Raw genomic sequence first — 27,728 nt, 5'->3', positions numbered from 1 at the left:
GGTTTATCATTATCTGCATAAGTGATTCATGATTCCACTTATAACTACGTACATATAACATTATGTTTGGCACGTTTAAACCACAGATGATTAAAATTTAAAAAAAATGGATACATTAAGATATAACCAACGTTATCTTCCCAACTACCTACCTACTCAGAAAAGTTGTTTTAAATTCAATATGGCGCCGCCGGTTGTAACAAAAAACCTTTTTTTTATTTAACCATTGTCTTTGACTAAAAGGTTTGTTCCAAACTTAAATTCTAATATAGCGCCAGACCACTTTTTTTTTGTTTCGTTTATTCATGTGGAAAGGCAAAGGGCAGACCAGACTACTCAGCCTGGTTGAGTGGTATGTGGAGAGGGTTTTTTTAAAGAACAGAACTAGGTAGGACACTCAAGGTAAATATTACTTTTGTTGATTCTTGGGTCAAATTAAAAAAAAACACATTATGAGTATTAAGAATTTTATTCAAATTAAAGGTAGATAGGTACATAAAAAAATCACAATAGACCAACTGTACTAAGTAAGCTGTGCCATGACTAATCTCTTTGAAATATAGTTTAAATAGTTGGCAACACCTAGATTTTTCTAGACCATTCGCGGTAAGATGGTATTCGTCTTGAAAATGAACCCTAATAGGTATATTTGCATATTTGTTTACCTATAAGTCCAAGTATTCCTTGTAACTTTTTAAATAACGACGGGTGCACAAAAAGATCACAAATTAAGATGAAGTCTACAAATTGGAGCGTAAAATAGGAACCAACCGTTTGCATTACGGGGTAGACAAAGCCAAGAAATATGCATAGAAAAGTTTTTTGGTATTGTATAGGCCTTACATTATACATATAAGCAGTGGCATACAATAACAGAAGAGTCGCGAGTCTTCAATGCCTAGTTTTATAATGTGAACAAATGAAAATTTGATCGCGTAGAGACAATAAATTAGAATGCGTACGTATGAGCGAATTAAATAAATGCCTTGAAGTAGAAAATTCGGATTTGCATTGGCACGCACTGGCAATATTGTTTATTTTCGGGGTTTCCAACTGGCAACACTGTGACATCAAAATTAAAATGGACACTAAAATGTTTTCTAAAAATACCTAGTCATTCAATTTGGCGCCTTAGAAAATAAAAAATGTTTGCTCAAAATAACTGTTAATTACAAAATATTGTGACACAATATTAATTTTAAACAATTTGATACAACAAATAAAAACGACATTTTTTATTAAAACGAAGGCCACAACATAAATTACAGTGCGCATCAAATAACTTTCACGAATACAAGGTAACGTTATTGTTTAGTCTATAAATTAAATTGAATATTAACTTATATTATTATTATTTATCAAGGGCGCTGTGTCTTCAGTTTCAGATTTCTCGCTGTCACTCGTCGCTGAAAATAAAAAAATATATTTTACAAATACAATAAAAATTAAATTAATAGTTAAAGAAAAGGAAAAAAGCGTTAGTAATAGCAGATTTATAGTGAGAAGCATGAGAACTCAAACAAGGACTGCCTTTTACCAAACGAACACAAACATTCTACCTAAGCTACGTTTTATTCTACAAATTGTTGCGAGTGTTATCAGACTTGATGGTTTTATATAAGTATAATACTCATTAAATAAACTATAATACTACATCAATTCTGTTAAATTTGTGTATTAGTTGAATAGTTTAAAACGTCTTTTTCTACTGGCAAATAAAATTCGCAAGCAAATTTTTCACACACGTACTCAAAAGGCGCATTATATGAAGAACTTGAAATTATCAAATAAATTGTCTCGATATAAGGCTGGTTCCGTGTTATGGCTACCAGCAACCGAATAAGATTCACTGACAAGTTCTCGACTCGTAAGCATGATATAATGCACTTTCCTTGTACCGGGATTTTAAACAACTTTGACAAAGGGCCACAAAAAATATTCTTCAAGCTATCTATCCACTGACCTGACATCCTTACTATACGTAGCATTACATACAAAACTACACCTGAAACATTTAAGCCCACACCATTGATATAAACACGCATAATATGAACAAAAATAATCCCCATTGAATGAAACAAGTATAGAAAATGTACATTTGCTTATATTTCACATAAAAAATACACGTCACGGTACATTGTATGGTACAGCAGGCTTGTAACGACATATAACACATATTTACATGGCTTAAATTATTTTACCAATATTCAACGCGGCTGACGTAAAATTCAAGATCGCACATTGAGCCAAAAATAAAACAAAATCGCAACAATTTTGATGAAATGTTTATTTTTAAACAAAGTTTCTACGTGCGGAGCTCAAAAAAGCTACAATTTTGTATTTTTTTAATGAGGCCCAATGCGAAATCGTTATTACGGAATCAATATATAAAAATATGCGGACCATATCATTCCCTATCTAAACAATAAAATCAAGACTAAGACTGATGTGATTTTAGTATAGTATTTAAACCTTAACGTGTATACCAATTGTCGAATCTATACCAATCGTACTAGAGTTTATATTGTTCTGCTTTTTAAGCGGCGTCACCATTTCATATTGTCAAATTGTATGTATCCTTCTTATACAAATATGTATTTGGTTAAGGTCATCTGTGCGATTGGTCGCAAGTAAACTGTCAACAGCGCCATCTAACAGCGTATCACTGACACTACACTTGTAGTACAAAAATACTAATCCACTAATATTTCCAAACTCCCAGTTTCACTAATTGGGTTCCTAGAAGTGTTGAATTATTGGTAGCCAACACCGAATTTAAAGGAAGTGACATTAGTATTGAATAGTAGATAGTTTTCACATCAAATTAACTGCGGCGCCCGACACAGTACTAAGTCGAATTATTAACGATGCATTTGCAAGTAATTATGTTATTATTCTAATTAAAAAGTTAATTAAGTAATTTATGGCTTTATTTCTTACACATTTTAAATACGTTAATTTTATAAAAATGATTAATAATTGAGAGCCACTATTGCAAATTAGAATTTAAATCCCCAAAGAGTTTCAAATATAATTTGACATAGTCGTATGTTTTTGCCCACATAGTACTGCGCTTGAGCAACCCGCAGTCAACGTGTTAATTTAGCATAGACATGCACATAACTAGATCCTATAATACATAGAGGAACCGCATCACTAGCTCGCTACAGCCTAGACTAGCATTTTATGTCAATTTTGAGGTACAATTATATCAATTATCTAAACTTTTAATAAATTATAAGATATCAAAAATTGCACTATGTGAAAATTTTATTCGAGATAATGAAATCGAGCGATTACTACGATAAGTCATATTTTATGTTATAAAATAGGTTGCTAAGTGGACATACGCCTTTACGATTAGTATATATCACAAATTGTACCTCAGAATGTCACTACCTCACCGAAAACCCAGACGGAAATCAGACTGCTTCTAAAACACGCAATGAAACACAGGTATATAGCAACACTACATCTTATGCTCAACAATGTAGCTATTTTAATTTGTACGTAAAATATGTTTTGTATATTCTGTCCTAGGAGTCTTCTGGCTGAAAATTGGAATCTATTTATATTCGGTTGAGATACAAATATTTGACAGCCTCCCTTGTGCCTTAAAGTAGATAATATTCATAATGATTTTTTTCGGAAATATGACTGAAGTTGTGATGGAATAATAAAAACACATCGAGGCACTCTTACATCTCCCAAAAATGTGCAATGATTTTCATTAGATATGCCCGGGGCAATATTGAAATATGATGATTGTTACGAGAGGCTTCACATCAAAATGTCGCTCGATTGCTATTTGTACAGTAACTTTCTATCAACTCGTAGCTGGTCGTCTGCATTATTAGCACGAAACGTTAATTTACAAGTAATAGTTTTTTAGTAAGCATTCGATTTAAAAAAATTGTAAAAACTTGGTCAGACTCCTTGGAGAGAATAGCCTGCGATATTTGAAGGACGGGACAATACAAGCACCCGCCACTTACTGTTCGCTTCCTATGAATATTTCGAGAGTATTGCTCGCTGGATCTAGAAAAACCACAATCAAAGCTATGACCTAAATAATGAACGTGAAAACTTCTGACACGACTACGACTCAAAATAAAGCTCTAGTAATTTGTGAAAACGCTCACTGGAAAAATATACACGCTTGGCGGGTTTTCGTATGAGTAGTTTCGTAGAGTATGAGTTAAACTCACAATCAACATTAGTGTTTCATAGTTTTGGCGAGTGACTAGTTATAAATAAACAAATATACAAGAAGTGTTTTCCAATAAAACGTTGCACTAAAGTAATTATTGAAAATAATAATTTAACATTAATTTCTATGTACTTTGAGTCGCATTCGCGTCGAAGTAGGAAGAAAACGATATTAACAAGATTTTATATTTATTTAGTACAAGGGAGGTATGTCCAGCAGTGGACTTGTGGCTGAGCTAATAATAGTTAATTTCATGATTCATTCAAATATATTAGTTAATACATATTGATCTTGCAAGCTTATTAGTTAAAGCGGTTTGAGCAGTTAATATTATTGGCAAGTTTAAGATTTCAAGATAAGTACATTGTGTTTGTGTTCGCATCAATTGTATGCACAATGCATTTGTAACATAGCGTATTTTCGTTCCATTCATTTAGATAGTTGTATTATTTAAAATAAAGGGTTTTTATATTTAAATGTATTAATTACTTATCTATAGTTCAATGATAAATCGTATTTCATAGGTACTATGTCACTATTACAATTTTCACAGCTATTTTAATCCACATCAATAATCATCAATTTGATTTTTTGTATTTTATTATTATTTACCATAGTATATGCTTACTCGTGAACATATCTGATTGTGATGATTGAAATCAACCTTATCGTATTCGAAACAGTTTACCAAAATAAAAGATGGCGCGAAAATACACTATGTCACACTCCACGTCTCCTAGCTGATCGCATTCTTAAAATATCATAATTTAAATACAATGGTCACAGTCTGCAACGAAACGCGAGGCTACAAAATAACACTAATTCTTACAAATATTTACAGAGTATCAACAACTATCATAAAACCAACGTGATAATATAAATATATAACGCAACCCCTTTAAAAGGACAATAAACTAATGTTTTACATTAATCATTTCAGACATATTAACATCGTGTCGGAAAGCTTTATTTAATGTGACATAATTGTTACTATTAGTTCACATTTTTAATTTCCTTGTGAAAATATTGCAGCTTTTTATTCATCCCATGGGTAACTGTCGTAGAGACGAATGTCGCAAAACATTTGTTTTATACAAAACACAAGCCATCCTAAAGATGAGACAACTATAATCTTAATATATTTAAAACAGAGTCATTCATTCTTCATTTTCAAAATTATAAGCACAGTTTATTAAAGTACTTCAAATATTTTACTGGACCAAAAATAGTTTAGGCTAAAATACTATGCACTCAGTTAATAGAAAATTTGCGCTTCGCGTATATATTCATTGGCTATTTTTACACATAAAAATAATAATTTCATAACACCTATTTTTATACAACTCATACCGAACAAGTACGCCAAACTATTGGAGACAAATTCCTAAAATTTAACTCACACATCAACTAGTTAACTCAATGTGAAATAAACTATCAAATTTTAACTCATAGAAACTTTCCCAATCGCCTCGTCTCGCCACAGACCATAACTAAGAAAAGACAAGAAGAGTATATAGATTACAATTGAAAATGAGCGGTGAAAATCTAGACAGGTATAAGTCCCCTAGAAATACAGTATTTTGAAAATGTTATAATACTTCTAGAGTTCATATGTGCGATAAAAACCAAATAAAGCTATATAAATTATAAGCTTTTGTTATATATAGAATCTATAACGCCACAATTCATCCGAAACACGATACTATTACTTTCAAATTTATATGTCTTATGTGTGTTTAATAAATGTGAGTTGAAACATTTTTATTACAATTTTGAACTTTACGAACAACACAGGTCAATCAAATAACCGAAGATCCGTGCAATTTTGGAGATTCGTGCAATTCACTCAAATTTACATACAACAATGTAGAAATCAAGTTAGTTGGCAGCAGGCGACGCGATCGTGGCCGCGACGATGATGCTGGTACCATGTCAAATCGAGGCGAAACCTGTCATATCTCCACCACCCATTTCCAACTTCTAAAATACCTAACACTACATTATCCTAGCTAATTCTGCGAGTGGTGTCGCTTGACGTTGCGCGGCGGTTGCCGGCGCGCGCTCGTACCGTTGCGCTCGAGCTTGCCCGCGCCCGCGCTCGAGCTCGAGCTCGAGCCCGCGCTCGAGCCCGAGCCCGCGCCCGCTATCCTGAACAACTGGATGCTCATGTGCTCGCAGATCTCCAGACAGATTTTGCCGCAATATCGGAACAGCTCGATGCTTGTCCATATCTGAAGATTTTTGGACACATGTATTAGACTCGGAATGTCAGAATTCGTTAGGAACATAATGCTTTGGACATAGTTTAATAGCTTTAAGAATTATAACTAAAAATGAGTGTATTTAAATTTCTAAGAAATTTGACGTGAAAATTTATTTGTGAAATTCTAATTTTAAAATAAAGTTTTGATTTAAATCTAGTCTTCCAGTTTGTTGCGTGACCAACATCTATCCATACACTGACGTATACATACCGCACACAGCCACAAGACGAAGTACTCTGGCAGAGCGTTGTTGAAATACTGGTTGAGGAACAACATGGCCGGGCCCAGCAGCGCCCAGTCGAAGTATTCCATCTCGCTCTTGGTCATATGAGCCACCTGAAGTGGAACACGAAGTTGATGACCAGAACTTCTTTACAAACATAATTTTTATTACAAATATATAAATATTACAAACTTTCTCTACCGCACCGGACCGTAACCTCTTCAGTACCGGAGAGGCGTTAAAGTTGGAAAAAATATGTACTCTGTACGAATAAAGAGCATAATGCTATGCTATAGAACAGAAGTACTCACCACAAGTCTATTGGTGACTTTGGCAGCGACCATTCCAAAGGCGATGAGATACAGCACTGGGTGGTTCTCATACACGTTGGACTCGCTCTTCTGGAAGATCACGAACGCCGGGACCACCACCAGAGAGAACGGGATCACGGGCGACAGGATGCTGGTGCCCTGGGGAGATAGGCTGCTGTAGCGAGTTCTAGACTCGAACGTCTTGGATCATGGATTTTGTGAACTTTTGTGATAATATGCCTTCATGCTGATTCTATGCGTCTTTCTGTCACATTAAAATAAAATATTTTTTTACTTGATTTAATTTTTTATTTTTACTTATCTACTTAACATATGTGAATATTGTTAACATACGTTAAGTAAATAAACATGAACATATATTTTGAAAAAAATTAAATATATATATTTTTTCTTTTAATTACGTGCATTCACTATAAATGACGTTACCGTAATAAAAATGTTGTTCAACAGATTTTTCCTTATTTTTGCAACAAAAATGTTTAATGTAATTTGCAAAACAAAAACTGAATCGTAGGGATAACACGATAATAAACTTATTATTTACATTTGCTCCTTAGTATTGATATCAACAGTGAAACGCATGCGTTGATTTGATGACGTTAATTTCATTAAAAAAAAACACTGAGCATTCTTACACATACATTAATATATTATTTAAACTTCTATAACATGTTATAGGTATTTGCAAAAGGAATATGATCACAAAAAATATCTATGATTCAAGACACAATTTTTATTTTCTCATACAAGACTGTAGAGATTCTAAAACTGTTTTAATTGTAATTGTTATTCAATAGCAGTTTTGGAATCCCGATCAAAATCTACTACAGTCGAACCCATAATTGTACCATATTGTAGGTATTTATACAAAGTAAGTAAATTTCTCCGTCGCTCGATACGTAAATATATTGCCATCACACTCTTACGTCACCATTAGAACATGACAGTGATATAGTCGCACGAGCGCCAGCCATTTCGGGTCATTGTTTCTAATTCTGTCAGACTTAGAAATTAAGCTTTCAAAATCTAAGCGTATGGTACAATATGAATTCAACTGTCACAATCTACTATTACAACATGCAATTCAAACTACAACTAGAAGCATGCTAAACGACCCAAACCCATGCACAAGACAAGTTAGTGAATATATGAAAAACAGCACAAACATGACGGCAGCGCGGGTTCCGTCGGTCTTGCGTCGTGGCTACTGGCGTGCCATCATTAGTACTTTACGTTTACATAAACCTAGTCACTGTCGCTGTTTAGTCTTGCTGTTGCTCTCAACAACAGGCCAAGATCCGTTTCGCCAGCTGTTATTGATAGGTATGATTTATATTATATTTTTACAATTTATATGTACATACTTAATATCGATAAATGGACAACACTGTGCTGACTAGAATGTGCCGGTTCCTAGCCCTGTGTAACATTCTAGCAGTATTCTGTCTATTTCGTTACAAGTTGATTTTATGAAACACATCACTGATGATTATAACATTATGTGATTCTAACTTGAAACTATTGTATTCATATTTTTTGTCATATTTTCTTCATTTCAAGTCTCAGTTGAAGATTAAAATTATATCGTTCTATTAACATGTAATAACAAAGTTCGTTATGTTGCTTTACTGATTTTAAGATTCAAGCAGTCTGATGGCAAATATCAGCTCTGATTGAATGAAACACTCAGCATTAATTGCCACCTATAATATTTCTTCACAACCCACTAAGCAACAGCAACTAACTTCATGTAAACATACACGGAGTGCATCATGTTAGTGGCACAAACGTCACAATGCTTAAAACTTATATCCTTACTGCTACAGTGGAGCCATTTTTCCCGACTCCGCCCCTCATAATGACCGTAACGTATCCCAATATTAGGTAGACCGCTAACGCAATCACCCCAATATTGGACACGAGATTGAGCGGCACGTTTACTGTCGGTAACTGTTAGACATGCGATGTCGTCGCGCGATACGTGGGACAGCGAACGGCGGCCAAAACAGAAAGATACAAACATGCCATTAATATATAAAAAAAACCAAATGATAAATGGAGCCTGCGGTGATGTCTCTCATGGTGCTTTGATTGTGAACTTGATAGGTCCTGACTAAGCGGGCGGCCTCGCGAGCTAAGACAAAGAAAACTAAATACAAAGCGCAACCAATTATGATCGAACATTCATCTTCCAGGCCTATCTCATTCGTATGTCACAGCCATCTGGTTAAATCAGCTATTTAATTGTAAGGTTAGCCCGTTCATTAAATGCCGGCATTGTCTGGGACACACATGAGATTGACGTTATAAAACCGGGTACAAGATGGCCGGCACGATATTAGCGCTCTTGTATTTCTAATACGCTTTTCTTTTACATGTTTCTTACGCTTTTCTCTTGAATGAGCGAAACGTAAGATGTGACGATGTCTATAGTTTTCTCTGTCCAGCTCCTGACCGACGAGAATTTGCATCACATATTGGCCTAGCGAAGCCATTAGCTCAGATGACCCGACTGATCAGAAGTTTGTTTAGAATATTTAATTTTACAATGCCAGAAAAACGTTCTTTGTGAGATCATTTGCGTCATAAGATAAACCAATAAAATATGCAAAAATATGGAAAGCCATTAACCCTTACAATGACAAATTCGTTCAAATGACGTTCCATACATGCGTCTGACGACATGATACCTCGAAAATTCTTGCATTTATGTATTTATAGTTCATAGTCCAAAGTCGCGCTGGAGGATTGATACAAATATTGGATGGATTAACCAATGTGTAAAAACATCTATTTAGTTAACTTATGTTGTACAAACAAAAATAGTACAAGCACAATATGTGGCGGTCCCAATCAAAAGGGACCTTATGGCGCCCGGCACTTACACCATTATTGCCGTTGTTTTGTATTCGGACAACGGCAATAAAGACCTAAGTGCCAGCCGCCATAAGGTCCCTTTTGATTTGAACGGCCACAGATTGCCCAAGAACTGTCCATACATGGGAAATGGGCAATCATTGTCATCTTGCAATAAAAAAGCGGGACGTTATTCTGGCAGTAAAAATTTTGCACAAATAAATAAAATGATAATAAATATTAGATCTATGAGAGACAACACACGAACTGCAGACGAACAAAATCCGGAATTGTGTGTGTGCTGTCTTCACTCATTGCACCTGCCACTTTGAGCGTCACCTTAACCGGCTGTAACGTATTGGAAAGAACAAACGGTGTATTTACATCGGGAAGCAGAGTGTTAGTCACATTGCTCAGAAATATGATAATGGATATGAACCAGTCACATAAGAACCTATGAATGTGTGGACATTGACGAGTTTTATTCGGACAAAGTTATATATCAAAAATTGGATTGTTAATTTGGCCAATAAACATGTCAGCACAAAACAAATTGGTTAGAACTTCACGTGTAATATTTTTAAATAATTAACTTGCGAATTAATTCCACTTAAAACTTTTTACGATTAGCATACGATTTTTTAAAAATCATTATATATATTTTATTATATATTTAGAAAATAATAATGAGATTTTCTTATCGAACAGAAATTAAGCGCCAAAATTACTTATTTTTAATTACTTATATTATCTCGAAATGTCTATAAAATTCATCGTCAATGTCAAGGAAGAGTAGCCTTACCATGAAGATGTAACGACTATAGTACAACCATCTTACAACGTTAATCTATATTGAGCTCACAATCGTGAGCCGAAAAGTTCAATTTAGCTTGACATTGCAAGAAAGCTATGAGACGTTCAAACTTCAAAGAAGTAACTATGAGTCAGATTAGTGAAGACGCGTGATAAAGCAATGTCCGTCTTACGGCGACCGTGGATCCATTTTTGCCGCAGCCCCTCATGCGGAAGGTGGCCAAGAACTTGGTAACTAGGTATATTTGCGCTGGGTATGTCATCGAGCTGATGAGCAGGCTCCAAGGCGCCGCCAACACGGGCATCTGCGCCACCATTCAAACTTAATTCTCTTTTTCTTTTTTTTTTTTACTTTTTCGTCCCACTGCTGGGCACAAACCGACCCACAAATCCTTTCAAATTCTATATTCTTACTAAAGTGGAGAGAAATGTATTGCCACATATTTATCACACTGCAGCATTCTCCACAAACGAACATGTATAATATCGACTGTATGTAACTATGTAATAATTTTAAGACATATATTTGCCATCATTGATGAATATGAATTCCATTATTTCTAAACAGTCAATATTTGTAATTTTAGAGCTCCTATAAAATAGATGGCGGTTTATTATATTCATTATACCCCGACTGGATATACCATGTTCAACGAATGGTAAATAATTACTTGAAAAACGATTCTGTTCAAGCATTTTCTTTATATCAAGCAAAATTTTGTAATAATTGCTAATTATTAAAAAAAGATGTCCATTTTCAATACTTTCCTATTATTTATATCTATATAATTATATTCATTCATGTTTTGTGGTGATTAATTACTTCAATATAATCATCACACTTCATCATCGTACTTTTAGGTTTAGAATTAATAAAATTTAAACAGTAAAATTTCTCAGGAGGGTTAAAACCTTTTTGAGAAATTTTACTCATACTTAATTTTAAGTGGCAAGATAAACTAGGTCAAATAAAAAACTCGCGCTCTTTTCAATTCAAAGCAAACATACAACAAAAGTCCTAAGGTGATTTTAAAATCGTAACGTACATGCACACAGATTAAATTATGAAATGAGTGAAGACCCACTTATAACATAAACAAGACAAAAGACGATCGTTTACAGATATCCTAGTACTGGACGAGACCTGGTTAACTTAACAACCAGCTATGCCCAAGTTATTCTAAGTAGAAATAACATTGAGCACTTGTATCGGAGCTAGACATGCTATTAAAAAAACCCACATGATAAAGCAATGGACACGACCTCATTCAGAATTCGAAACGCTATGTTTTATATCTATTGTACGGATTTTAATCGATGTCCACTGCGTGACGCGCAACAAATTCAGCTTGTCTTTAAGCACATCATATCAACGTGGCAACTATTAACATGTAACATAACTCTTTCTCATTCATTACAATTTACACAAGTGGAAGATACGTAAATATTATTTCAAATGAGTCAACGTACACACTATAATATGTTGCATGGTAATCTTGTCAATTTTACACGCCTTAAACCAAGCACCTTAAGAGCGACATAAGGGGCGACATATTCACTCTTCTATCTCGCGTAAATAGTAACTAAGATCTAGGTACGCGTCTACACGTCACGCAGCGGTTTTCTAACGAATGAGCCACCTACCACATCTATCTGACGTGGTAGTCTGTCTCAACCCTTACGTCTCCTCACATTTATCGCCCTAATAGAAGTAAAAAATAGTAACATTTATATATTGACTTATAACTTGAAGCTATGATTTAAGCGATAAATGTGTGGACTAAGACAAGACCTTCAATGACGTCAGAGTCAGCATTACATTATACTTAGCCTTTTATTAACTAATTAATAATAAAATAACAAACCAACAAAAATCATTGAAGGCAATATCAAATATTACTAAGTGTTTAATTCGATTTGCTATTCCCTTGGAGTCATATATAGGAAGGAGTTAATTTTCCTTAAATTTAGGTTAATAAATTACTATTCCTATCAAGTTAATCCCAAGTAACTTGTGCGTAGGCCGACTAACTATTAATGCCAAGTATTTTACAAATTATTTTTACTCTATGGTTATTATAGAAAGATCATATTCACTGCACAGAACAGAAGTAACAAAAGCCCAGCGCATTCACGATTCCTAAAAAACCCACGGCCGGGTGTTTGGGGGTACTATAACTCTCAAAATATTTTATTCAAAATTCAAAAAACTTCAAGGTTTTTTTTATATTCGCACTGAAGGTGCGAGAGTGAGACAGACTGACTCGTTACGACTAGACGACAAGTTCACGTTCACGCACGTTCGCCCCTTTGTCTATCCGAGTCGAATTTGATGAACATTTTCCATTTATTTCGTATTCTTCGTATGTAATCGAAATAGATGGTAAGTTACAATGAGATAAAAGAAATGTCTCTGGCGATTATAGTAAAAGTTAAAAACATGCAACACAAAAAGATCCGTCGTCTGAACAGGGACAGATTATAATTTTGTTTTCACTCCAGTATTTATTGCTTTTAGACGAGATTTGAACTATATTTAGAAATGGTAAACAATGCATTCCAAATTACTGTGCATACTTCAGTTTAACTTATTTCAATGCACCATGATTACACGTTTATGCCATTGAAAAAAATCAATGAATGCATGACTCTAAAGCAGAATTTTAAATTGATTTCAACACAAATTATATTATTATTTATGGACAAAATATTGATATTGCAATATTTGCAATGAAATAAGTTCTCTTCTTAAGAAGTCTCGTGGTATCTCTATCTAGAGCTACAGTTAGCACAAAAGGTTGACATAGTTCATGCACATCTTGTATGTGAGTAAGGAAAATTTGAACGTTAGTATTTCCGTGTGCTTTTTTAATTATGTTTTTTTTATATGCACCATAGTTACAGGACATTTCTCGTTACTGGCGCCAATTAGTAAGCGAAACAGTAACCCTCATTGACGACATTTGAGATTATATTAAGGCAGATATTTACTATCGAAAAATTCGAACGTATGCGGACGCAAATCAAAATACACTGCGTAGTTTGTAGGTAAATTTTTTATCAATGCAAGAGAAAGCCAGTAAATTATCTCTATATTAACTTCGCCTTATTCGGCTATAAATAGGCATTAGCTCTAAACGCACTGATACCGAGGGCGTAATAACAAATAAACCAAGATTTTTGGCGATTAAAATGCTTTTGAATTTCCAACTTAACTCCTAGCTCGTCCAATCCCTAACGTAGGTGAACAGTACAGCGTCACAAGTTAGAGGGAGATGGAAAGAGATCATAGCCCCCCTCCCCCGGCCGTGGTAAGTCTACAAGCAATCCTCACAGCGACAGTGGAGCCGTTTTTGCCGACGCCGCCCGCGACGATGGCGGCCGCGAGCGCGCCTATGGTCAGGAAGGCCCCGCCCGCCGCCGCCGCCGCCAAAGAATATCGCGCTTCCAGCGCCCCCACCACCTAGTAGCGGCGAGATGCTGTTACCACTTGTTTGTTTCGAATCAAACACTTATCATGCTTAATGTATAAATTGGTAGATATTAATGTATAGTAAAAAAATATTAAGTTCGCGACGAATTAAAAACCTCCTCTCTATTTGAAGTCGGTTTAAAATGTACCCTTTTCCATAGATTATCTCACTTGTAAGTTTATTAACAAAACTGAATTATATTATATAAAGTTTTTTCAATAGATCATAAAGAAATACTGAATCATATCATAATTAATTATCGTTTGTGCATTTCATTTGCATAATAAAACTATTTAATTCAAAACATTTTTTGTGGTAACTAGGTACGTCCAGTTGTAATCTTGTCGAAGGAGAAGACAGGCGAAATCAGAATTAAGGGGAGAACTTAAAATTAAAAAATTATAATCCAATTAGAGTTGTTGCCTCTATCCGAAAATTTGACTAACTAACCTATTTACTTAGCACCTTATCTCAATGATCATAAGATTGATATTACAATAAGCCTTTACAATCAGTTACAGATATTAAAATGCAAATGAATAAATAATGAGTTACACTGTTTAATAAAGTGTAAATAAGTGTTTACTTTACGGTGTTTACCGTTAATCAATTTCACTATAATAACTGCTCATTGTATATGATATTACACCGTTCGCATGCAATATGAACTTTAATGTGAAAAGAATAAGGAACAATTTATTTTTGACCACGTTACAGTAAATAAGCACCAATTAGTTCGAGGCATAAGATTAGTCAACATAGCGGATAGGAGGCAAACTCTATGAGTGCTGGGCGAAAGAAACTGCGAAAAATCAGAAAATTAGGTAGAATATTAATACCAAAATAAAGTCATGTGGGTATTTTTAAAAGGTTTCTAGGAATCGAAATATATCTGTAAATATTAAAGTTATATTTAATTATTATGTTTTCACTGCTCGCTATTAAGGTTTATAAAGACATAGCTATATTATGGGTTACTATGCCCCCATATTCAAATCCACTCAGTCACAAATTCCCATTCACACAACTATAATAGCTGGCGCATTCTTTAATGCCATCTATATTACTTGAAAATCTAATGGCACTGTTGCCGATCCCAACCTCACTGGCACGCCAACATTGGCGTGTTAAAATTGCCAATGTCAGGCCTAGCCAGGCGCCCGATTCCAGTGCAATCGAAGCTCACATCATCAGTTTTCTAAATTTTTTTCTGAAGCACTAGCACTGTTTCTGCATTTGCAAAAAAAAAAAACATCGTCACAAAATATTGATCGAGCGAACGCATCGATTGATCGAACTTTTTTGTTTATAGATTTGCTTAAAACCATCGAAAAAAATTGATGAAGAGAAGTCAGATTGCGTTAGAATCGGGACCCAGTTATTTGCACCGTTTAAATCAGCCTTAGGCTTTATATGCCGTGAAATTAACGTCTAGACACAACATACGCCGTTAAGCTTTCAATATAGGCATTACGCTACCGTCTACACACGAAATTTTATACTTTTAATTTCGTATCATTTATTCTTTTATGTAGAATATGCATTGTCATTATGACTCATAATGCATGAAGTTTTTGTGGGTAATTACGTAAAATTTACGTTAGTCTTATTACTCAATCAATAAATCTTTAATTTGAATAGCCAATAGTTTGTGATTCAATTATTCTCAATAGTAGCGTATATAATTTCTCAATTTTTTAGATGTATAGCAGCCATAACAAATGGAAAATGAGCATTTGATACTAATTTTGTTGTATAAAAAATTAGTATAAGTATTGTTATGGCTGCTATTGAATAAAATATTGCCAATAAATCCTTTCGAGTTTAGTCGTTATGGAGAAGATTTAATATTTCAATACAAATGTTAGTACTTTGATGATCATCTTACATCTTACAAGGATCAGTCTACAAAACGAAGAGTTTAGATCGCAATTTAGCTCAACACTATATAGACTGAGTAATAACTCCTTCACTCGTGCAGTGTATATCAAAACATACACGATAATGCAGTGCTAGCCATACATTGTAACATCATTCGGTACGTCGTTGATCGAAATTGAACCTAATGTGTAAACTGTTTAGGGTTCAATTTAGCACATACATATAACTGTGGCGAAGTGTAGAGGATCCATACGGTTGGATATCATTACCTGAGTGGACCAGAAGCCGGGTCCGATGATGGCCGATATGAGGTGTATGGCGATGATGGAGTACTGGGCCTCCGTGACGTCGATGCGGCCCATCTTGAGGGTGCCCGTTACGTAGGCCTGCCAGTGCGCGCAGTAGAACAGAGTCATTGCGCAGATGCACTGGAACGATACGAAATTTAATCGTTAATAAGCTTTTCTTTCAGAGACGGTGATGTTTCTTATAATGTTTCTAATATGTAATCAGGTGGTTCAACATAAATTTATTCAGACAATTTTTGTCCACAATATAATAAATTGAATTATCATTAATGCCCAAACCAATCCAGGACCATTAACAAAGTAGTTACTTCGATTTTTTTTACAAATATAACCTACTTCAAAATTTCAATTTAATGATTATTTTCAGTTTATTCCTACGAGAGTAAAACAATAAAACGTTATTAGATACTGCTACATTGTACAGTCAACATCACATCAACCCACCCAAATTCATTGCAAAATAGCCGCTATAATCGCACTAATAGAGGTTCATTCAGGGTAACTTGATGTGCTGTTGACTGTACCTACCTGTGTCGTTTATATTTTTCTGAACAGATAAGATATCAATCTGTCAATCCGTGAATCACAGCTGGTTATTTTAGTTGTGAATAATGTGTTATTCTTATTCTTGAAAGGTATGAAGTAAACTGAAAAAAACCTTTACATATACATAGGACCGCAAACGAGCGAGCGGGTCACCGCAGACGCCAAGTTATCACCGCTACGCAATTTTGGTTGGAAGCTATAATATTCACGTAGTTTTAAAAAATGTAATAGCTATAGCTAATTCGGCCAGTGACCTCATTCAACGTCTTATCAAACCGTACATGGCGATGTAGGAGATAGGAATTGCGATAAAACATTTAGATTTGACAAAGGAATATGTCAAATACAAATGTATTTTCCGATGTAGACAACTACGTTCTAACTCTGATTTACCAGCCAGGTGCGTGAAATTGTCTATAATGCATACCAAATTTCATCAAAATTGTTAAGCTGTGAACGCGTGACAGATAAGATTTGCGCATTTATAATAGGTATTAGCTGCTGACAACAACTACGCCCGCGATATATTTTTCTAACTAGGTCATTAATAATTACATCAAAATCGGAATAACGGTCTAGCCGTGAAAGTACGAAAGACGTCTTTATAATGCTAGTATGGATTATCAATTAAGCATGGAATCAAATATAATCCGTACACGACCACAAGAGTACAAGACTCGCAAGCACTTCCTAACAATATGATACTTGAAGGCTTGAATGAAAAAAGAACTCTGTGGTTGTTAATCAAAATAGAATCTGAATAAAACGAATAGTGCTACGCGTGAGTGTATTATCTCTGCCGCTGCTTCGCTCAGTCACGAATGTCACGATCCATCGTTATCGCCTTTCAATTGATTGTTATCTATATGGAGACAATATTGTTACCGTTCAACGCATCAACTTTGTAGGGCCACACCTTCGGCACCAGCCAGATAAACGTAGAAATTGTACAACCTAACATATACATTGTGTATATAAGGGTGAAACAATATGAAGGCTTTGTATATGGATTTTTCCGGGAAGAAAGGTACCCTATGTCCCTCTCAGTACTTAAAACTATATGTATGCAAAATTTCAAGAAGATTGGTTGAATAAATAGAGTGTGAAAAGGTAACAAACAAACCTACTTTCACATTCATAATATTAGTTAGTATTATACATATAAAATAAAGTCTCTGTCTGTTCGCGATAAACTCAAAAACTACTGCACGGATTTTCACGCGATTTTCAATAAATAGCGTGATTCCTGAGGAAGGTTAAAATGTATAATTTATTATGGTTTTACCCGGGAACGGCCGCATGTCGAACGTCTTTCCTTGCACACATTAGTCGAATAAACACAAAAGATCAAATCACATTATATCTGGGACAAAAGTCAGTATATTAATTTTCAGGTCAATGATTCAGAAAACGACGGGGCTTCCCCACAATTGGTTCCCTGAACATGAACAGTAGAATGAATGGATGTTATTATTAGGTACAGTTGCTCGCACATTTTCGCACATTGTACTCAACGGAAGACTTTATTATGGTTTCATCGATAAAAAGACAAATTAATATTAGTTCAGTCATTTTTAGACACTACTGAGCGTGTAAAAACCTATATAACTAAAATATTTATTCAGGTAAAGATGAATAAAGAATAATTAGGGATAGGATGATAAAATTAAAATAGTCGTTAAGGACGAAATCGTTCTGGGCCATCCTTATGCAGTTGTTCCCAGCAATTTCACTACGACCTTTCGACCCGTCTAGGTGTCGGAAGTCCATCACTCCGTTTTCAATTTCTGGGGTACCACTTTATATGGTTTGAAATAATAACCTTACATTCATTCAATAATGGTCTGATTAAGGAGTGTGGAAGTGACCCTTGGGCTCCGACGCTTAGCGGCTGAGGGCGAAAACAGGAAAACGCTAAGAACTTTAGAGAAATAATATAGATATAGAACAAATATATGAGGTGATTGATAAAATTAACGGGAAAGCTTGGTTAGACGGATAGCTAAAGACAAGGAAAATGCAAAAAATATAAACAGAATGATAATATGATGTATTCCACAGGTAGCCCCGAGGCGGCAGACGAGCACTGGTTTAGGTAAATGTGATTCAGAGACTGGAAGCCCGCCAGATCAAATTGGCGGGTCTCGACTTGGCAACAATCCCGATACAGTATTCTCTGCTCGTGGAGGGATGGGATGTGGAAAATTTCCGCTTATTACACAATTTTCATCGTTATGGTAGCCATTTTTGGCCTTCTTAGATACAAATTGTAAAATGAATTCCCTACTACCAAAATAGATTATCACAAAAATCTTACTCTAATCTACTTCATCTCTGAAACTTCTCAGAATGATATGAATATGTATATCAATTCTGGGACTGTATATGAACTATATTGTAACCGAAATAAGTGATAAAGATTTCAAGAATAAGCATAATTTATTTTTTTGTAAATTATTTGTAACATCAAGATCTCTACACATTTACATTAATAATACATGGTGAACAATATGCAGAAATATACAAAACAAATATTATTTTTTTCAAAGCGATTATTCAATGGATTGTGAGCTACAACGTTTGTAATGTTTGTAATTTTGGCAACCTTGAATCGGTTAACACGAAGACGAGTGCTGCTTCTGGTACTCCTTGAACGTTTGACCAGAACTAAATACATTTGTGGAAATAATCTTGGGAAAAGGATTTAAATATAATTCAACTGATTAATAAAGTAAACGTCGGGCAAATTTTGCAAATGAATTCCAAAATAAATCATAATAACATTGCTAATAAATAATAGCAACTGAATGTTGTAACTGTGTACGTACGTATATTTCTTTCCTTCGATGTTCCTGGTTAACCGGTTGATCAACCCTTTGGGTTTGTTGTTATGGCCTAGATGGGGCAGCTGGTGCTGCCATGGATGTCTATATGTGGTCTCATACGACATCCACGAGAGTCCTATTCTAGAGCGGAAGCACATGCCATACATACCTATTTTATCGTATGACTATTGGCAACATATGAATTCTGATCCTAATCGTTCAGTAAACCTTTCAAAGTAAAAGGCTGCAATGTCCGCAGCCGATACGGTATAATAACACAGTTAATAAACACAAGTGGTAATTAACTAGCGACTCTAACTCGAAGGGAAATCATTGCGATATTGCAAAATTGTAACGTCTTGAGTAGAAAAGTTGAACACATTTCCGCAAGGCAGTGTGTGTGCACCTGTGTGCCACCTGTGCATAATCAAAAGGGTACACACAGCCCACATCATCATCAGCATATAACCATTTAAAAAATAAGAAACAATAAGTTTTTTTACAAAAATGACAATTTTGACACAAGCTTTTATTGTTGTCAGAGAGATCTTATTGTATTTAATGTATGACAAATAAAATATGCCATGCAAGTTAACCGTAGAGGAGTTCCCACGTCTGGAGCTGTTCCTGAGTGCACCATCAGGTCATGCTTATCATAACAATGCATTGTCATCCAAACTAAACATGTGTATAAATTTTCAATACAATCTGTTGAAGATATCTGCTTCAAAATTGAGTTGCAAAATTCCACCCGAGACAGGTTATACAGCCCATATCGTAATCATAACCATTTATAAGTATTACAATGCTAAACAGGGAGCAGTGACCGCGTGAAAGTGATGTAAAGATACTGATACAGTTCACGTCTACATCCCTTACGGGGTAGACGAAGGTCAGACATCTTGATGAATCAGCTGTATACCGGGCTTAGTGTTGGAAGAGAAAAAATATGAGAAGAAAAGTTATAAAACTTTCCAGTCCTCGCAAAAATTTTGTGATAAATCTGAATTTGCAATTTTATAATATATATAATGTCTAATCGAAAAAAATCTTTACAAAATGACGCAACTTGACAACAATGCCACGATTCAACAACTTGGGGTTAGATTACGTAAAACCTCAAGCTTTGTTCACGACTTATACGTACGCTCTTTATGGCAGCAATCAACAGAAAGTATGACTAAGCTGAATACAGTCCTTGGAATATAAACGACAGATATACGTCTTTAAAAAGATCTATTGACGGAGGAGTTTGTTAGGAAAATCTGTTTCATATAACTTAATTGCATAAAAGAAAACTCATAAAGAAAACGAGTTAATACAGAAACTAGCAAGGGAAGCAGAAGCTAGCAATGGCGAGCTTATCCCATTGAGGAATACCTTCCAGTCAACTGGAAGGTAAAGAAAAAAGTTACAAAAACAGTGGACAAAACAAGAAGCAATATAACAAAATAAAGATGGCGAGTCTGGCAGATGTGTGCAAAGTCAAAGCAGGCCCTTTTTACATCAAATTTGTAAAGTATTTCTCAAAAAGCTACAATATAATGGCATTTCGGAACGACCACTGCCGCAAGAAATGCCGAAACACATTTAAACAATAAGTCAATATCACATTTGACACATTATGCTTTGTTTTCCTATATTACAATAAAAAAAAAAAAACATTTTTATCTCGATATTCATACGGGCTTATCCGAATCGCAGCTAGTATTCGTAATAAATCTAATTTGTTGAAAATACATAAAGTAACTCATTAAAATCTCTAAAGAAACGATTCAGAGCAGAGCATGAACACCTCTCGCTTTGCTCGTGTTTTTATTTTTTATTTCACGAAGACTTTCACTGATAAATAAGAGCAACCATTCATTTTTTGCATAAACGGTATATATACTAAATTTAATTTTAAATCAAAGGTTACAAACGGGAGATTCCTCTTATAGGCTAGGCTCTGGCTATTTTAGAATCTCATCCTTCAAGTAACCCGCTACAAATTGTAAATTTAATTTAAAACTCAAAATAACCTAGATTCGATATTACTTTTAAAACAGAAGTAATAAAATATTGCAGGTACGCCACAAGGTACAGTTCTGAGACCTCTACTGAATTTAAAAAAAGTAACTTATTCTCTATGGGAATTCCGTCACATTTCAAGTGAAATATTAATGCGATTGCTCGGTATAATGATCGCGTGCGTCACAAAAGCGTGTAAGCGTCAACCGATGGCATCAAAAATAAGTAGTGGAAATTATCCGACCAATGAGGAAGTGGGCCTTATCAACACGAATTGAAATATCGAAAACATTTGATGTGATTGAATTATTAATCTTGTCTTCCAGACTTTATTTATTTATACAAAATTTCATTAGCGTACCGCTTTGCCTTTCATTTTTACATATGTTATTTACAGCAAGGGGGCCTAGGGCTTCGCTCCCGTGGGGATTTCGGAATAAAAAGTACTCTATGTGTAAAATTTTTTACCGGTGGTGTACCAAATTTCATAACAATCGGTCTAGTAGATAATGCGTGTACTTTCGCATTTATAGTATTAGTTGGAATGGGATTGTCGACGCCGAGACTGCATGATTCAGCATAAGGGAAATAGAAACTCGCTGTAGTGGATACTGTGTACTGATTTAAAGATCTCTGCCAGCACGTCATCTCAATTTGTGAGTTTAGACGTCTGCTAATCTAATCATAAGCAAAAACTATCTTCAGGACTATATTCTAAATAACTACCATAGTAGTTAGTATACTAAATAGTTTATCTGACTGTTAATAATATCGTCAGAATCAATTACCTAATTTCGAAGGAAATAATCAGTTAATTTCTTTGAACTAAAGTATGACTATGAGGTAAACCTAGGACTAGATGGACATGAGACGGATGGAAAAGACAGAGATACATGGTAATACAGTGCGGACGCTAAAGCTCAGTAGTGCATGTTATAGCTATTTAAAAAAAGAGTATGATTGAAAATCTATGAGTTATACAGTTGGATGCTGACTGACACGTTGGGACGTCAACAACAAAATTTAGTACTAAGAAATAAGGACATAAAAAAAAACAATGTGCAGGTTTATGATAAAATCATACACGATACTTTTGCCGCCAACGGGCCCGCGTCAAATGCAGTTACTGATGTACCTAATAAGTACACACATTGCCGTTTAATACACATTTTTTTGTAGTAGGAACAACAACACAACATGACTCTGTACATGTCTTAAAACCAATGTCTTAAGTGCTTAGAGGATGACATGCAATGTTTACATACACTATATATTTTGTGCCTTCACTGCCTATCATTAACAATAAGTCTTGTAATATATCGGATGGTCTAAAATATTGTAGGTATCTATCAGCAATTACTCTGTAGCTTGTTGCGGCGCGTGGACTAATGTTACAACACTAATGTTATAACACAATTAAAATATTAATACTACCAACTATCAATTACGTGCAAAGTCAAGCAGAAACGGCTTACCATTATTGTTACTACAAACTTTTATTTTTTCAAATTGTATAACACAAAAATACATGGTCGAAAAGTATACAAAAACATGTTATGATTGAGATCATTATAGTATATACTACCAATAAACGTGATCACAACAGCATCTATTTGGGCGTTGATCTAGATATCTTAATTATATGAAAATTACGACTAGTGGGCCAAATGCTACACGAGTTCAAAAGCGATTGGAAAATATCATTAAATCATCATCATAAATAAATACGTGATGATGTTAATTATATGTGACCTTGGAGTTTTTATTCCATACTCCGAAATTGATAAATGTTTGCACTCTTATGAACTTCACTCACTTCGTCACTTGTACCTACTCTCAGCATATGAATGAAAACCTTACACCTATCTAACTTGTGAATTGCAATAAAATCTGAATATGAATATTCTGCATAAGCACGATATGTCCGAATTCAATTAATTATCTTGATCTCGAAAATCCAGGAACTTTCTTTCCCTCTGTTCCCCTTGGATCTTGAAGCGGAGACACGGGGTGGGGACCCAGTGACCTAGTATTTCATATTAATTCTACCAAGACGTATGTTTACGACTATTTGGACTGCGCCATTTCAAATGAACTAAGCCTTGACAATATGAGTCATTTCCTAGCTGTAGACATACGATACTCATACAGTAGATACCTAAGCACTTAATTAAACATGGGTAAAGGTAAAACTGTCAACTGTCTTATATCGCAATATAGTCCTTACTAGACTTTTGCAATAGAGTTCCAAGACTGCTGCAGAGATGAACTTTTGAAAATTCGGCTGTGGTCTTACAACCGGTCGCCTGCCTTCCCTCTTTGGAAATGCTATTGTAGCCAGTCGATATTGCCTGTTCGTATGTATTGTCATGATACTGCATACGACAAAATACGTCCTATGTATATCCTTCAAGCAACTTAAAAGGGTATTTTTTTTATAATTGTGTCACCTTGAGCCTTGAATGCTACAAATTATATTGATTGATGACTTGGAATAATAACCATATTTCCTTTGGCCGAGTTCATCTGTTTACGCAGCATGCGACCGCGAAAATAAGAAATGATTTTAAAAAATACACAAAGTGAATAAATGAATACAATAATAAAAAGTGCATCATACGAAAGATATATAGGTATTGCTCAAATTAGAATATTGATAAGGCGCATAAATGTAGACGTACCTATTTAAGATGTAATTTGTGTTCATAAAGATATCATCATCATCATCAACAACCATTAAACGTCCCCACTGACTTGTGTTATGAGATACTAACTCAATGATACAATATTTTATAACAAATACATATATAGATAAACATCCAAGACCTGGGCCAATCAGAAAAAGATCATTTTCCATCATGACCCGACCGGGGATCGAACCCGGGACCTCTCGGTTCAGTAGCAAGAACTTTATCACTGCGCCACCGACGTCGTCACTTTCATTTCAAATTTAGTACATGAATAGAAATTATAATTATTTTAGCAATAGCCTGAAATAGCACATAAGGTAGATTCTCGACATTCTCATGTAAGCGAGGCCGACGCATGTCCCTAGTAAACGATAAATACAAAACAATACTAACTTGGAAAAACATCCACGTCGGGTACTCCCCGAGCTTGACAGCTATACACGCTCCAAGCGCTATGAAGACCGTAGAGAGGCTGTCGCAACCATGGTCAAATAGTTCTCCTAGAGGAGACTGACTGTTCGTCCTCCGCGCCTGCTTGCCGTCTATCGCGTCCAGGCTCTGGTACACAAACACTCCTAGTGCACACAGTGCACATGCCCATCTTGGTGGATCCTGACGTGCGTCTGGACTGTACCTAAAACATTTTTGAGAATTTTAAGAGGTGAAAGACTATGAAAGAAGAAAGTATGATCATAATTATTTAACAGTAACGTTAGATAATTATGATCATATGTACATATATGTGATGAACTCTCGTTCATTAACTGGCTGAACACACACAAGGTTACTTCTCTCTTCATTTTGTATGTTATCTTCTTATTTGCTTGCTACTATACAGTAGCAAGACAAGACAAGAACACATCCTATATATACATATATGTCCTCTCAATCTATTTATTTACTTATTTTCATGCAATAAAGTTATTACAACCAAACAATATTACACCATCACCAAAATCAACCTAGTTGTCAGCCATGTTGGAATTCTACAACTCATCAATGTTTATAGATTCAATTAGAGAGGCATGATTCTAGACTATTGTAATTTGCAACAGATGGCTTGTATTGAATTGTTGTCATAACAAATAAATTGTGATCAAAACAGGCATATAAAATAAATTATATTTTACTGAGTTAACTCATAACAGCCACGGGCACTTAATTATATAAAAACACTTTTTTCCATAAAGAAAATGTCTAGTAATGGAAAGTCATTATAAATAAATGAAAATCATGTTTGAATTGTTGTCGTGGTTCATAAAAACTTTACATATTTATTTATCTCAGTGAAATCAATAGGCTCAAAGTGACTTGGAATTCTATGTCTTCCATTCAATTTGGGTATGATTACATTTATCCACCAAGCATCTGTTGGAGACAAATGGAGAGCTACAGTGCTACATCTCTCCAAACAACATGCCTGATCACTCCTGCTGAAGAGCATACAATGAAGATTCAGATTGATACCCCCCTCCGGCTTGGGTACAGTCCAGTCTTGCCTAGACCGGCAAATCACATATACCTAGTTAATCACAACTGCATTATTATCACATGCATTTTCACAGGATTATCAAGGCAGAATTTCTGTGATTGTTGAACTTCAACATTTTGCCTTTACTGATTGTATTACTTCTAAGTAAGTAAGTACTAAGTAATTGGTTCTAACCAATTTGATCATTTACTAACTGAACTATTGTGTGTTATTCTTGTTTTCATTTCATTTTTATATGAAACTCAAGTTTAAACATTAATTTGGTTGATAAAATGTGAAACTTTTGGAGATGTAAGCATATTTTTTTATTTTGCCATAGTACAGATGTAAATCTGTCAAGCATACAACAGGTAGGTAACTACTATATTAATTACATATTATATAGATTTTGATTAAATTTAACACATACCTGACAAACCTTCACTAGTTAATTTATATAATAATAAGCTCATTGTATAAGTAATTATTTTTATTTGTGTCTGAGCTGTTATCATCATGCAATATTGTAATTAATAATACAAAATACAGTTGGACTTTGGCTTAAATATTATTAACTAGTTTAAAATTAAACAACACTTTATGATAATATTGCTGCCTGTCTGCAAATCAATTCTAATATTTATGTACAAAATAAAGCACATACATATTCTTAATTCATAATAAAAACAGTAGTAAGACTGATGTAGGTATTATAAAGAGATAGTAAGGACAGTGGCTGCTTAGAGCTGACTATTATGATAACATATCAGGGGATGGCGCGAGTCAGGCAACCAATGGCATCGCGTAGGTCGTGGGACAAGTAAATAGACGTAAATACAAAATACTACAACAACAAAGTCCAGTGAACCACAAAATAATGTAGGTTATGAGAAAGCTCTTGGCGAAAGTGGTCGTTCTGCTATATGGCTATATGTAGCACAACTTATTTTGCGACTGATGTTCCTTCAATGTACTTACCAAACTAATATTAGTGTGGTGACTATATTAACTATTAAACCTAGTATAGTGATGAGATTCGGAGCTAGCCATAGTGGCGTCTTCGAAACCAACCAGCACCACCATGGCTGCAATAAGGAGTCCAAGATGCTGTCACTTAAACATGAATACTTGTGTTCACTAAGTCTTTTTAACTGTGCAGCAGTCAGAATTTTCCTTTCCTTACAAAACTGCATTTTGTTTCACTGTCACGACATTTATTTGCACAAAATAATTAAACTACACATACAAAAGCTATCGCCACTCGTAAATAGAAAGAAATATTGTATCGTCACATCACACCACCATGCGGACCATTGACAATATGATTTTTTTGTTGGATTGTCAAAGTGGAAAGACAAGCGTTGACGTTAAATTCTATACTGCCAGCTAACGTCAACTGTCAAACGCAACAGCTGTCGTTTCAAGTGTTGCCGTTCTTTACAAATTACCCATTCTTATTCTTCATAATTTTAATTTATGCCTGCAAAGCGAAGTGGAATGGAAACAAATAACAAAAAAAAATCTTATACATACAAGAACAAAATATGAACGATACGCAACTTTATTTTCTCATCTTCATAGTATTACGAGTATTACATAAAGTTAAGTCTTTTTTATTATATATGTCTTGGAAATTAAAGGGAGGAAATTTGCAAGAACAGATAACTTTTCAGAGGCACATCGCTAATCCCAATTTTTTCTTCATTGCGTGTCGATGGCAAATCAACTCTCTATGGGGTGCTATGCTACCTATATACATTCTTGCCAGAATCGAGCCAAACCCAATCTATATTATAAATGCGAAAGTTTGTTACCTCTTCACGCAT

The 27,728-nt window shown here is 34.8% G+C and overlaps 1 protein-coding gene across 10 annotated transcripts; it reads right to left on the bottom strand.

Annotated features, from left to right (window-relative positions):
* Positions 1–450: 450 nt before the first annotated feature.
* bbc (bb in a boxcar) lies at positions 451–27,233 on the bottom strand. 10 transcript variants are annotated; one of them, XR_008404671.2, is made up of 10 exons: positions 26,881–27,233; positions 24,825–25,065; positions 16,322–16,480; positions 10,872–11,003; positions 8,848–8,979; positions 7,009–7,167; positions 6,685–6,810; positions 6,200–6,441; positions 3,996–4,038; positions 451–1,406 (listed from the first exon to the last, which is right to left on the bottom strand). XR_008404671.2 is itself a non-coding variant. In XM_053744609.2 (10 exons), exons 1-10 carry the CDS (start codon positions 27,093–27,095, stop codon positions 1,397–1,399), a joined length of 1,380 nt encoding a protein of 459 aa, XP_053600584.1. In that variant the 5' UTR covers positions 27,096–27,233; the 3' UTR covers positions 451–1,396. The 10 variants fall into 10 exon arrangements, 8 of the variants coding, with proteins under 8 accessions (XP_053600584.1, XP_053600582.1, XP_053600583.1 ...); XM_053744609.2 differs by having other exon boundaries at positions 6,279–6,441; XR_008404670.2 differs by having other exon boundaries at positions 3,996–6,441.
* Positions 27,234–27,728: the final 495 nt, after the last annotated feature.

Source organism: Plodia interpunctella, chromosome 4, assembly GCF_027563975.2.
Source record: "Plodia interpunctella isolate USDA-ARS_2022_Savannah chromosome 4, ilPloInte3.2, whole genome shotgun sequence".
Lineage (NCBI taxonomy): Eukaryota > Metazoa > Arthropoda > Insecta > Lepidoptera > Pyralidae > Plodia > Plodia interpunctella.
Note: the sequence above shows the minus strand (reverse complement) of the source record. Positions and strands in the feature narration are given on the sequence as shown.